The 12,318-nt window shown below is 34.9% G+C and overlaps 1 protein-coding gene across 1 annotated transcript in view; it reads left to right on the top strand.

The window, feature by feature from the left end:
• Window positions 1-19: 19 nt before the first annotated feature.
• The window catches only part of LOC149781418 (large ribosomal subunit protein eL22-like), a 30,565-nt gene continuing 18,266 nt past the window's right edge, over window positions 20-12,318 (top strand). Inside the window, exon 1 of the mRNA XM_089935505.1 lies at window positions 20-167. Coding sequence (XP_089791631.1) covers window positions 75-167 — 93 coding nt within the window. The 5' untranslated portion in view covers window positions 20-74. The remainder of the gene's footprint in view (window positions 168-12,318) is intronic.

Genomic DNA, 12,318 nt, shown 5'->3' with positions numbered 1-12,318 from the left:
AACAACGTCACGCGATTTCATTATTCCCCCCTCCCCCTCGGTTTGGTATACAGTCTATTTTTCATCAATATCCCATGCATTCGTGTAGAAATTGCTCAATCCTTGTGTTCCAGTCTGAAGAGCACGTGTGCGGCCTTTTGTTGAACGGGACTAAAATGGCACCAGCGGTATTGTTCTGTTCTCATTCATTTTCCTTACATAGTCCTTAATACGTCGCTTTTTCTTAAAAATAGAGCAGTCATCCAAATATTTATAACGTCTGTAATTCGAAAATATTATTGATTTCTCGATTTATTGATACAGCGTTTTATTATGATGCAACAACTATGGGTGCTATACTCGGCGTATGTTGAAATATGCATTTTTAATGAGTAATGATACCTTGCTTAGATATACCGGGGTCTCATTGTTTCATATTTGTGGCTTGTTTTTATGTTTGTTAACCCCCATCAACCCAAACATATTACCTTAGTAGCTGATCACATTCTTGATTGACACCGCGAAGAACTATAGTCTGACTCTACATCCCCGTTTGTTTGTACCCTCCTATCGATTTCAAAAACGAGAATGTTTATTGTGATAAAAAAGGGCACATAACTAAGTCAACTGAATCATTGATTTATAATTTGTAACCTGACTGACCAGAATGGCACTAATGCTGCATCCCCTGCACCATTTCATGCTTAACGGACTTTCAGTACTAACACGGCGCCATATTGCGTACACTATAGGCTAGTTTATTACCTTCAGACTACATAATGACGTAGTTCATCCTGTTTGGCAAATGCTGTATAATTGCGTAAATTACATAACGTTGAGAGTTTGGAATTATATCCCTCTGCATACATGAACATAGAAATTAAACTGCTTGTTAAATCCACATGAAAAGTTGTCATTTTCCTTTGCTTGATTCGACATTGTAAATATCGCAAGCAGATGACTTATGTATGTACATCTGTAATCGTAATACACCACTTTGCTGAAAATGGACTTGTCCAGAAACTGGAAATGGATCTGAGCATGTCCGTCTATTGCACTGACAACTTACGTTAAGCATGAAACGCACATAAGATGATGGTGTTAGGGCCACTCTACTCAGAGTCAGGTTAGAAACTATAAATCAGTGAATGAATTGACTAAGTTCCTTGCACTTTTTATCACATTAAATGTTTCCATTATTTCAATCGATAGGGGGGTACAAACAAACAGGTTTGTATTATCAGACTATAATAAGCACTTGGTCCTACATGTAAGTTGTTATGTGCAAGGTATTTTAAAAAACACATTTTCAAGCACAGGTGCTTGACGCTAGCTTGATGTTGAGGGGAAAAAAAACAATCTCAAGGAAAACATCATACAGAATGACAAAAATACCTTAGATTACCCCATGACCCGTTCTGACATGGGACCCTCTCTATTGTAATATATAAGAGAGAAGGTACGGAACTTCCAGATACTTTGTTTCACCCATGACCCTCGATTTCCTTCTGCTGTTTCCGTCTTTAAAGACACACGATCATACTATATGGCTTGTTTTACTCCTGAGATATTTTTCTATTCATCAAGCCATTATTGACTTTTCTGCATTGTACCAAACTGAAGTTATGGGCTCCGAAACGTGCAATTTTGCGAATTTTTACTCTGAGACAAGTCCAAGCTCATGTGATAATAAGTATAATCTTTTGAGCCAGTCATATTTCGATGTTGACGTGTATGCCGCATAGTTTACCTATGTATACGATGTATGTGCAGTGAAGAAGAAACTCTGATTCTTGCATGGAACAGGATTCCTAAAGTTGAATCAAGTTAATGGTAAGGAAAAACTTTTGCATCTACCACTGTTCTGTAATTCAAGAAGGGATGCATTGTACAGTCCTAAACATGGTAGATATAGCTCTTGTAACCGATTTTCACATATGCATGCACTTGTCTGAATAAAAATTCGTGAAAATCGCACGTTTCATAGCCCGTAATCAACATCATGTATGAAGCACTGATTAAAAAAAAAGCCCCGTAGGTGATCCTTCCCATCATTCAGTAACACTAGTTATTTTTTAAAGAAGATATTATTTCACATTTAAGTCATGTAATTACTTATGGTAACGTTTAGGAGTCTTGAGATATGGTTCTAAATTTGCATTTACAAGATAATAGCAAACATTTCCAGTTAAAGAATAACATATATTACAGGGATGGTCCTGGCTTTTAAAAAGCTGTCGCCAAAAAAAATCGCCAACCTCAATATTTTGTCGCCAATTTTCAAAAAGTGTCGCCAAAAAAAGTAGTGTACATTTTTCCAAGTGTTAATTTAGTCTATTAATGTAACAGGCAATGAAAATTACAAAAGATGGATTAGTTAATACTTTAATTACAACAAGCATTAACAAAATGTTACAAAGTGTTACATGAAGATCCGTCGCGATTTTAGGGCTGCCCACTTGTTGAATGCAGTTTCAAAGTCTAATTTTCACATCAATACATGCTGATTCTCATTAAATTCTCGAGAGATGACATGCAGAGCTTATTTCTGATGTCAGTTTTTACGAGGTTCATCTTACTGAATCCACGTTCACAGTCCTCATTGCTGACAGGTGACACCAGTAGTCTCTCAGCAGCCCCCCCCCCCATGGCTAGCTTCATAAAGCTTGTAGCGAATTGCTTCCTAAATCCCAAGAATGATCACTGAATGCTGTATAAATTTTCTCGACAAGAAAAATAGGATCTCCATTCCCACGAATGACACTTACACGAGTCAACAACCTGGCAATATTGGACCGTATATATAAGCATAAATTCACACCCAATTTAGGGATTCTTTCACTCCTGTATTTTGAGAAATAAATAATTGTTATTAATTATGCAAAACTCTTCTTTTTTGCTATTTCTTGTTGCGGAGTTTAAGTCTCTGCAGCCGTAAATCAGGACTGATGGCAAAAGGAAAAGATCAATGAGTAAAATGCCGCACTGGCGACAGATGTAATTGTGATTTAGATTTTTTCCATTTGCTTTGTATTTATACACAGTAGTCGGTACTTCAGAGCTTATCAGTTTTCTATGAAGGTTCAGCAAAACTATTGTATTGGTATATGTATAAAAAAAACCAGAAGAATTAGCCATACAATTAATTGTATCTGTTCTATTCGCGTTTTCAGAAGTCGGTCAGTTGTAGGTATAGTGCGGTAGCATGATTGACTGTATCGCAGCATACAGTACTCAGCCCAGATGTCAGCATAAGCAGATTATGATGTAACAATGCACTGTAAAGATGGGGTTGTCAATAAGAACAAAGGATCGTTTGTGTAACAGATTGATTCCAATGCATTGCTTAGTCAAGTTTGTGGCTTCCTTTCGTTCTGCCTTTTAATTTATCCAGTCCAAATCATTGATTGTATGTACAAATTAAATAACCAAAAAGTATGTCGCCAAAAAAATCGCCAGATGGGATATTTTTGTCGCCAATAAGGAAAAAAAATCGCAATTTGCGACATTGGCGAAGCCCAGGACGATCCCTGTATTATAATTATGCATTGCTAACTTTGATTATGTTTGATTTTTGCATATATTTATACCCGATTCTTTTATATTTGGAAATGTTCCATTGTAGGTATGTTTATTTATGAGGCTTAACCATCACATACTATTATTATTATTGCCTTTTGATTTATTACATACTATTCCATGCTTCAATATTTATTTCATTATGAAATTTGTCCTTTCTTTCCCCAGTTTGCTATCAAGTAATAACAAAAATAACAAGTCAAATTATAATTGGATAAGCAATATTTTTCAAAGAAAGATACACTGGAAAACTAGCAACAAAATCAAGTCGGGTACAAACATTGCCAAGCAAATATTAACAAAATTCAGTTAGTGAAATTTTCTTTTGAAACATTACATGGACAAATACAATAATATTTGAATATTATTTTCAGTTATATGATAAAAATGATTTCAGCATGAGGCTTTAACTGCTTTTAGAATGCAAATTTATTAACCTGCAGTCATGTTTCCATTCATCTTTATTAAATGTCTCATTATTTAGGAAGACATTTTATTCACAAATACAAAGTTTAATTAATGTTAATAATTAATACATGATCATCACTTCATATTTTTACACAACACAGTTTTCACAGATGAAGTAGGATTCAACAGCATCATCAGCATCTTCAATGCCCACACAGACCTGATGGTACCACATGCTACAGTTGTCATATTCTATCCAGAGAATTCCTTCGTCTTTCGTGTCTGATAGTATTGGCTCCTCTTTATTACAGCTTCTGAAATCATTGTTAATTTTCATCTTGATTCCTAACTCCAGTGCCTTTTTCTTTGCTTCTTTAAATTTTGATGTAATTACCATTTCTGTTTCTTTTTCCTTATTCCTTCTCTCTTTTTCCTCTTTTCTTCTCTCAACTTCCAGCTTTCTCCTTTTCTCCACTTCTTATTTCTCTTCTAACTTCTTACAAAAATCATCTGTTGTTATGACCCTGGCTTCTGGCTTTTTTCTTTCTGGCTATTTTTTAGTGAGTTCTCTGTGTCTCTCCACAAAATTTCGGAACCTCCGATCAGATGGAACTGTTTAGATTGAACAAGGTCTTGCGTCCACTTTTCCTACATAATGTTATTACATACTGCCTGACTATCATCCGAGACATTGGAAACCCTTGTCGTTTCATATATTCCAAGTAGTGGACCAATGCAGTCTCCTCTTCCTCAGTTATTATCCTCTTAGGTCCAAATTTACGGACATGGTTGTCAGTAGTTTTCTAAGGGATCCCAAAATCCTGGGGATGCTTGAGCTACTGTCAGTCTGCCTTTTTTGCATTCTGTTTTTGGATGGAAAGAAAAAAATCTTGTGTGATTTCAAATAATTTCAAAACTTAAAATATAGATGTCTTATTTTATTTATTGGTATATGATGTTGAATATTAATAGTTCACTGCTTATTATAACTGACTCAATGGCTCCAAGGAAGAAAAATACTGGCATTCTTTAATGAACTATTTTCGATTTATTTGTACCATACATAACTGTTAGACATTTGTGTATAAACTGCTACATTTTAAACTGCTTGCTTACAGAAAATAGCTTTATTCTGCGTAAGACTATCCACAGTGTTACTCGGATAAAAATTGTTTGGATGTGAATACATATCTACGAGTTTGCAAAGAAATATTTCAGTAAAATTTCCTCAAGTCACTGAGTGATTACCAAGGCCATTTGGGCATATTATTTGCAAGGGGTGAAAACTCCAACAGGTATAAGTTAGTTTTTGAAAAGCGACAATACTCAGTATTAAATAATGAAAAAGACTAGCACAGGTAATGATTCAATTTTGTACATGCAGATACCATGTTGCAGAAGCAGACAACACGACCATACATGATATTCGAATTTATACAAGTGTCATTTATTTCAGGATATGTCATGATTGAAGGTGAGAAATGTTTGTGCAGGTGTACAAGTGATGTACCTTTTGATGTGACAACTGCAAAACATAGACAAGCCATGTCAAAGGTCATGACCCCCCCCCCCCCCCAACGACAGGAAATATACACAGGGAATAGGGTTTCCCTTTTTCTTCTTTGTTTCAGCTTACCTGTTAAATTTGGAGCATGTTTATTTTTTCAGGGTCTATTTCTTTTCTTCTAAAAATTACTGATCGGAAGTGATGTAATGTGTGCATTCACTTAAAAAATTAAATTGGCCGTCACTGGTCTGATGCCAGTGATATTAACTTTGGATTTATCAAGGTCTCATTGTTGCGTGTTTATATTTTCTTTCATGTAAACCTTAAGATATTAAGCCAGCTGTTAACAAATTGAAATGTAAAAATAACTCTCCACAAAATTTACTTTTGGAAATCAATAGTTTTTTCCTCCACAAACAGGAATTTGCAAAAATGTAAGAAATGGAAAGATTTATTATACCGTAAACTAAATAAATGTTAAGGTATTAATGAATTTGTACGAGTAAATAAAAAAAAAAGATATTTAAAACATTCAAATTTTGTATATGTACGGTAATTGGAACAACTTGCCGCAGATTTTGCATTATGATTGAGAGTGCCTTGACTTAGCACAATTTGGGTGAGTCAACAATGCAAAATACGCATATATTTTCCAAAATAATGAGTAATAAATTAAAAATTGAGACTAAACAGCACTTTGTCAAAGTTTCGAAGGGTCAAGTTTTATATATAACCATATAGGATTGCGCTGAAAATTATCAAAATAGCAGTTAATAAGCTTGTGATAAATCTTATTAAATTTGCATATCAAATGTTTGAAAAGTTGTAGATTTGCAGTGTTGAAAAGTTGTAGATTTGCAGTGTAACATTTTCACACATTGAGAATGACATCCTAAGTGCCGTTACTGCTTCCAGCATGCTGGCAGTGCATATTCCAGTTTGGTTTACATGTCTGACCCACTAAATTAAAAACTAAATTTCACTTAAAGGGCATCAGCTAAAATTTGTAAAGAGCATATTTGGATGAATAAGAGGATAAAATGCATTGATCTAAATACATTGTAGTGCCCCTACTAACCTTAGAATGTGCTCTAAAATTAAAATAATACCAGATACACGAGTTGGGTTTTTTATTTCACATAAAAATCAATAATTCCATGCAAGACATTATTTTAACACCGGGTATGGTGAGAAAGAACCCTGTCCTCATCTCATGGCCTGTCGTTAATTTTCAAAAGCATATTAGAGTTGTCCCCTTCTTGCTTGCACATAGTTGATGTTAGACATATGCGCTGATGTTTATATGTTGGGCGTCAAGGTCTTGCTGCCCAAATAAAGGCACTGTAGTGTGTGTTGATGTCGACTAACATGGTAACGGATATAAAAAATGTCACAAGTATGTCACAACTGGCAGCCAATAATGATGCTTTTCTACAAAGTAAAGTCATAATGTTTTAGTCTGACTTTTCTTACTCTGGTGTCTTTTCTCTAATAAATTCAAATTCTCACAAAAGAAATGGATCTGTTTTCAGATTTCGCTGGCCTATATTTCATTGGGCTGTATTGTAATGGAAGCTAGGAATGCCAAAATTGAGTTTAGCGAAACAAATAAAAATTTATTAATATTGAAGAAAGTGTTTAGATAGCTTCGTTTTGTTCAAGATTCTTATCATCCTGTTGACCAATTTTGTTATATTCACGGTTTCCATCACATTCTGTGTATTGGCTGCCAAGTGTATGAGATATTCCCGAGAATTTGACAATCGTTCTGATGTTAAACGCATAGCTGCCAACCCTCACAATTTTGGCGTGAATTTCATGACTTTTTCAATGATTCATGCCACAAGCAAAAAATTCACGACTTCTCCAATTCTCATTAATTTTAAATCTTTAGTAAAATAACCGATTTACCCTTAAGCGCTAGTCGTGATATTGGGATTTTGCTTCGCGCATGCGTCACCAACACTGATTTGAATTATTGTTCTGCATCACAACTAAGATCTTGAAAATGGCCTCACCACCAAGAAAAAAGAAATGTATTGCTCAAAAAGTGAAGTTTAATTTGGAATATACAAAAAATTGGCTGTGCATTCAGCCATCAAACATTGATATACCTCATGCTTTTTGCACACAGTGTGATACAAATTTTAGTATTGGGCATGGTGGCAGATATGATGTGAGGAAGCACATCGGTCGCAAAAAACACGTAGAGGGTGGGAAAATTAAGAATTCACAGATTTTCAGCTCTGGAATATTTTCAGCCATCGACAGAAGACCAACGCTGAAGCATTATTTACGAGTTTTCTTGTTGAACATAATCTACCTTTATCAGCTGGAGACCATGCTAAACATTTGTTCCGACAAATGTTCCCGGACTCAAAGATCACTTTCAAATTTTCCTGTGGAAGAACCAAAAGAACTGCACTAGTTAAAGTAATATCAGAGAACGCCACAGAAAACTTGGTCCCCAAGATCAACCAGCAGGCAAGAAGCTTGAACTGTTTTGAAAGCAAATTTACGATCAAGCAATTGAGGAAGTTCAAGTCTGCCACAGTATGATGTCTTGGTAAATAACCACAAGAACAAGTGAAGTTTATGAATACCATAATAAATAGAAATGCAGATATATTTCTGCATATATGTAGTGTTTTACTTTATTTTGCGATCTTGATATAGTGTAGTATTGACGGTCAGAGTGGATGGAGCTGTTGTCAGGGTATTTTTCACTAATTCATATCCAAATTCACTAATCTGTATTCCTTTTTTCACTAATTGCTAGCCTGAAAGGTTGGCAGCTATCTAAACAGCATCAGAACGCGCTACACAGCGCCATTATTTGGGCAGTAAGACCTAAATGCCCAAAACATAAATATCAATGTCGAGGTTGTACATGTTGGACTATGACGCACCAAGAACTACTTAGAAGCACTATAGTCTGATTAAACTTTCCCGTTTGTTATACCTCCCTACTGATTTCAATAACATAAATTGTTAATGTGATAAAAAAGTGCACAGAACTTAGTCAATTCATTCATTGATTTCTAATTTTTAACCAGAGTGGCTCCAACACTGACATCCTCTGCACCATTCATGGATACTAATACGGCGCCATGATGTGTACACCATGGGCAAGTTGATTTCCTCACACAACATTGTGATGTAGTTCATCTTGTTAGATAACTGCCAGATACTTCAGTAAATTACTGTGTCTTGAGAGTTTAAAAGCTGTATGCACACATGTACATAGAACTTGCACCTCGTTAAATCCATATGAAAGGCAAATTTGTAATTGTCATTCTTTTCCTTTGCTTGATTCGACATTCTAAATATCGGAAGCAGACAATGTAGTATGTTCCTTCTATGTACATACATGTGTAGTTGTGCATATACCCCTTGTCTGAAAAAAAGACTTGTCCAGGAACTGGAGACAAATGGCGAACTGGTTGTATTTTATACACAAAACTTTGTTTGGAATGAAACGTGAAGACTTTAACGGTGTTAGGGTCCCACCTGGTCATAATCGGGTTTGAAATTATAAAATCAATAAATGAACTAAGTGCTGAGCATCTTTTATAACATCTGCTTTTCATCTTTTAAATTGGTAGGGAGGTATATTCAGACTATAAGAGGCTCTAAGTGCTAGAAATTGGGCACTAAAAACATTGTAAAGCATTAAATCACCCAAAAAAACAAATGTTACTAAAATAATCTAAAAGTCTTGTTAACATGGATCATAACGAACATATTTTGAGCATCAGGAAAGTCATATCTCTCTTTACCTTGTTTTACTGGTTGGTGTAGAAGAAAAAAAAAGCAAGGGAACAAAGAAAACTTAAACGGGGAAAAGAAACATAAAAAATACTCCAACAAAAGTGAAAGAAGAAAAAAAACGGCAAAAGAAGCTGGTATGCAACAGAGGTAAACAAGGAAGGAAAAATGTTTTTAAAATACATTAAAGATACAGTTGAGAAGAAAACAATTTTAAAAGTACTTTTTTCAGACTATCAGCAAAGAGTTCTAATTTGGCAAGACTTTACTTTTCTTACCTGTGCAATCGCTTTCCTTATCTCAGTATCGTGTTGTAGCCTTTACATATAATGAGCATGTAGCTGCTGTTGGAGACTATAAAGAACTACTACGAAGCGTTAAAATCTCTATAAAGCAACAAATTTTAGAAATTAACACTAATAAAATTTGCAAAGCACTTTAAGTTAAAAATAAACATGTTACTATGATACAAACCTTTCCTGTACAGTGATCATGGCGACTGGCTCGCATTTCAAACAGATTTCCATGGGTATTTTCTTCCCAACTGATAAGAACAAAAAACCCATTCTCGTTTCTACCCTATACTGTAGTACTGATTCGGAGGTGGTATGCCACTGTTAAGAATATATAGTCTTCATCAAGTCAGTATTTTAATAAGAGAATTTAGTTGCTGCTAAGAGTTAATGATATTTATGAGATATCCTACAATGCAAAACCTCAAGCCAGATATTTATTTTTTGGGTGTCGATGTCTTACTGCCCCAGGGTTTGCATGGTTCCTTGAAAAGTACTTGAATTTTGATTCATCCTTTCAAAAAAGTACTGGAAAATAAGCCTCAGTCCTTGAAAAATATATAATTAATTGACGAACAAATGTATGAAAGTTTCTTTTCATACAGTTACGTCATTTAATCAAAAAACTGTTTGCTATTGGCTGGTTTACAAGACATGACCAATCAGATATTTATAATTGCATGCAGACCTGATTATAGAGAGCTTAAAAAGTGCAAGAATATTTTCCAGTGATCATTCAGTTGATTTATTTTCTGTGGCAGTGGTTTGTCTTTGTGCTTTAAATAATGGTGAATCAGCTGTTCAAACTTTCGAAACAAAAGATAATGAAAAATATACACAAAAACGGTCACAATTTTTTATTGTGCATACAAGCTTTAAATTTGTTTTGTATGATCTAAAATTTTGAAGTCTGTTATTGACTTCGATGTTGCAACCAAACTTTAAGCGTAAATTATGGCCATATGCCTGTTAACAGAAAGGCTGCTTTCTACACAATTTACTTGCATCTATGTGTAAATGTATTTGTAAAATTTCTGTGAGCGGTCATTTGACAGCAAACAGACGCAGCAGATGATTTTAAGATGCTGTGTGAATTTACCTATTATATCATTATGCAAATGGCTATATATATGAGGTTGGACGATGTGTTTTCGTGAGGTGTGTCGGAGAGAGAATGTGGACTTATGCAACTTCCGTAAACACCAATTGCTGCAGAATATTCAAGAGCCTGCATTCACACCTGCTTAAGGATAAACGTGTATGTGGCATTGAGAATACGGAAAATGTATCTGGGTATTTTTCTACAAGATCTTGCCCATTTCAGACATTATTTTTCTTGATATAGTCTGGTTTGATCCTCAGCTGAGTCGTATCAAACGACTTACAAAAATGGTACTAACAGCTGCCTCGCTAGGCGCTCAGCATTATGGGGTTAGTGTTAGGACTATTTGGCCTGGTTTCACTATAAACTGCCACACTGCGGACATCGTAGCGATTTGACTAAAACAAATTAAAAACTACATTACAAATTCAAATCACACACACTCTTGATACAGTCTGTTTTTTTAATTTCATCTCTGATTTGTATTTTTAAAAAAAACTGTCTAGTCCCATTCCGCAATGACCCTTGGAAACTGGTGGCAATGAAAAGAAGAAGCCTGCTTGCCAAACATGGCATCCCAAGTTGTTCTGAGAGACCATGACACAGAAAGTTTACATAAAGGTTTGAAAAAACTTATGGCATTGGCTGGAGCAAAAGGTCTACAGAAATTTAGTTGGTCACTTTATAAGAAAACTGAATGCTACAGGACTGTTGTGACCTCTGCAAGAAAGATCTGAATTACGGTAATCATGGTTGGAAGAGTTTGGAAGCTGCATACGAGAAAATTGAAGCTCAAAAGGCATCTGGAAAAAGTGCAGTTAATTACTATAAGAAGAAAGATTTCTTGCATGAGAGAACAGATGTTGGCCCTCTGTCAAAATATGTGCACTGCATAGTGTCAATGCAAGCACCAGAAGTATAATATATTTGCTGCAAAAAATTGACAAATTATTTAACGTAATTACGATGTGAACACTGTCATGCACATGAAATAACTTAAGCACTAATAGTATTGGAGAAAAAATTCATGTGACAATATTGCGAAATTATTCAAGTCAAGTTAAAAAAAACCAGGTGAGTTTGTTAGTTTTTCAAATGATTATTTTGTTATATATTATGATCATAAGTTGTACCAGGAGCATTTTTTTATGATTGTAAAATGCAAGTTTGGTCTGGGGGGCCCCCTGGATCAGGGACAGTGCTTCTTAAGACCCAAATTGGGGGTGGGGGATCCCTCCCTTTTAAATTTTCAGCTTTTTGTAGAATACCAGAATTATGTCCCTCTGACAGAATTGTGGTTTCACACAGCAGTTAATTTTTTTCTTTGATTATATGTCCAGACTTAATTGTCAAGATCATAACATGGTCAGCATAGTAATATAGAATTTTGTTTTTAGTTTAACACGGTATAAATTAACTTTGAACCTAACTGAGTACCAGACAAAGATCAAAAACATCGCGTGAACAATATATTTTTTTCTTTTTGTAAACAAGGCATTTCATCTGTATAATTAAAATGCAATGCTGTACAGTTATCAACATAGGAATAAATCATTGCAAAACATGTCATCAGATAAAGGGAGAATTAATACTTTAGCAGAAAAATTAAAGTTATTTGACTTGACGACAATGGGGAGAAATCAAGAGTTAATGCTGAAAACTTTTGGCATCGTAACAGATAC

This window comes from Sinohyriopsis cumingii, chromosome 15 (genome assembly GCF_028554795.1).
Source record: "Sinohyriopsis cumingii isolate HCF-2022 chromosome 15, ASM2855479v2, whole genome shotgun sequence".
In the NCBI taxonomy this organism is placed as follows: domain Eukaryota; kingdom Metazoa; phylum Mollusca; class Bivalvia; order Unionida; family Unionidae; genus Sinohyriopsis; species Sinohyriopsis cumingii.
This window is presented reverse-complemented; position numbering and strand designations above follow the sequence as displayed.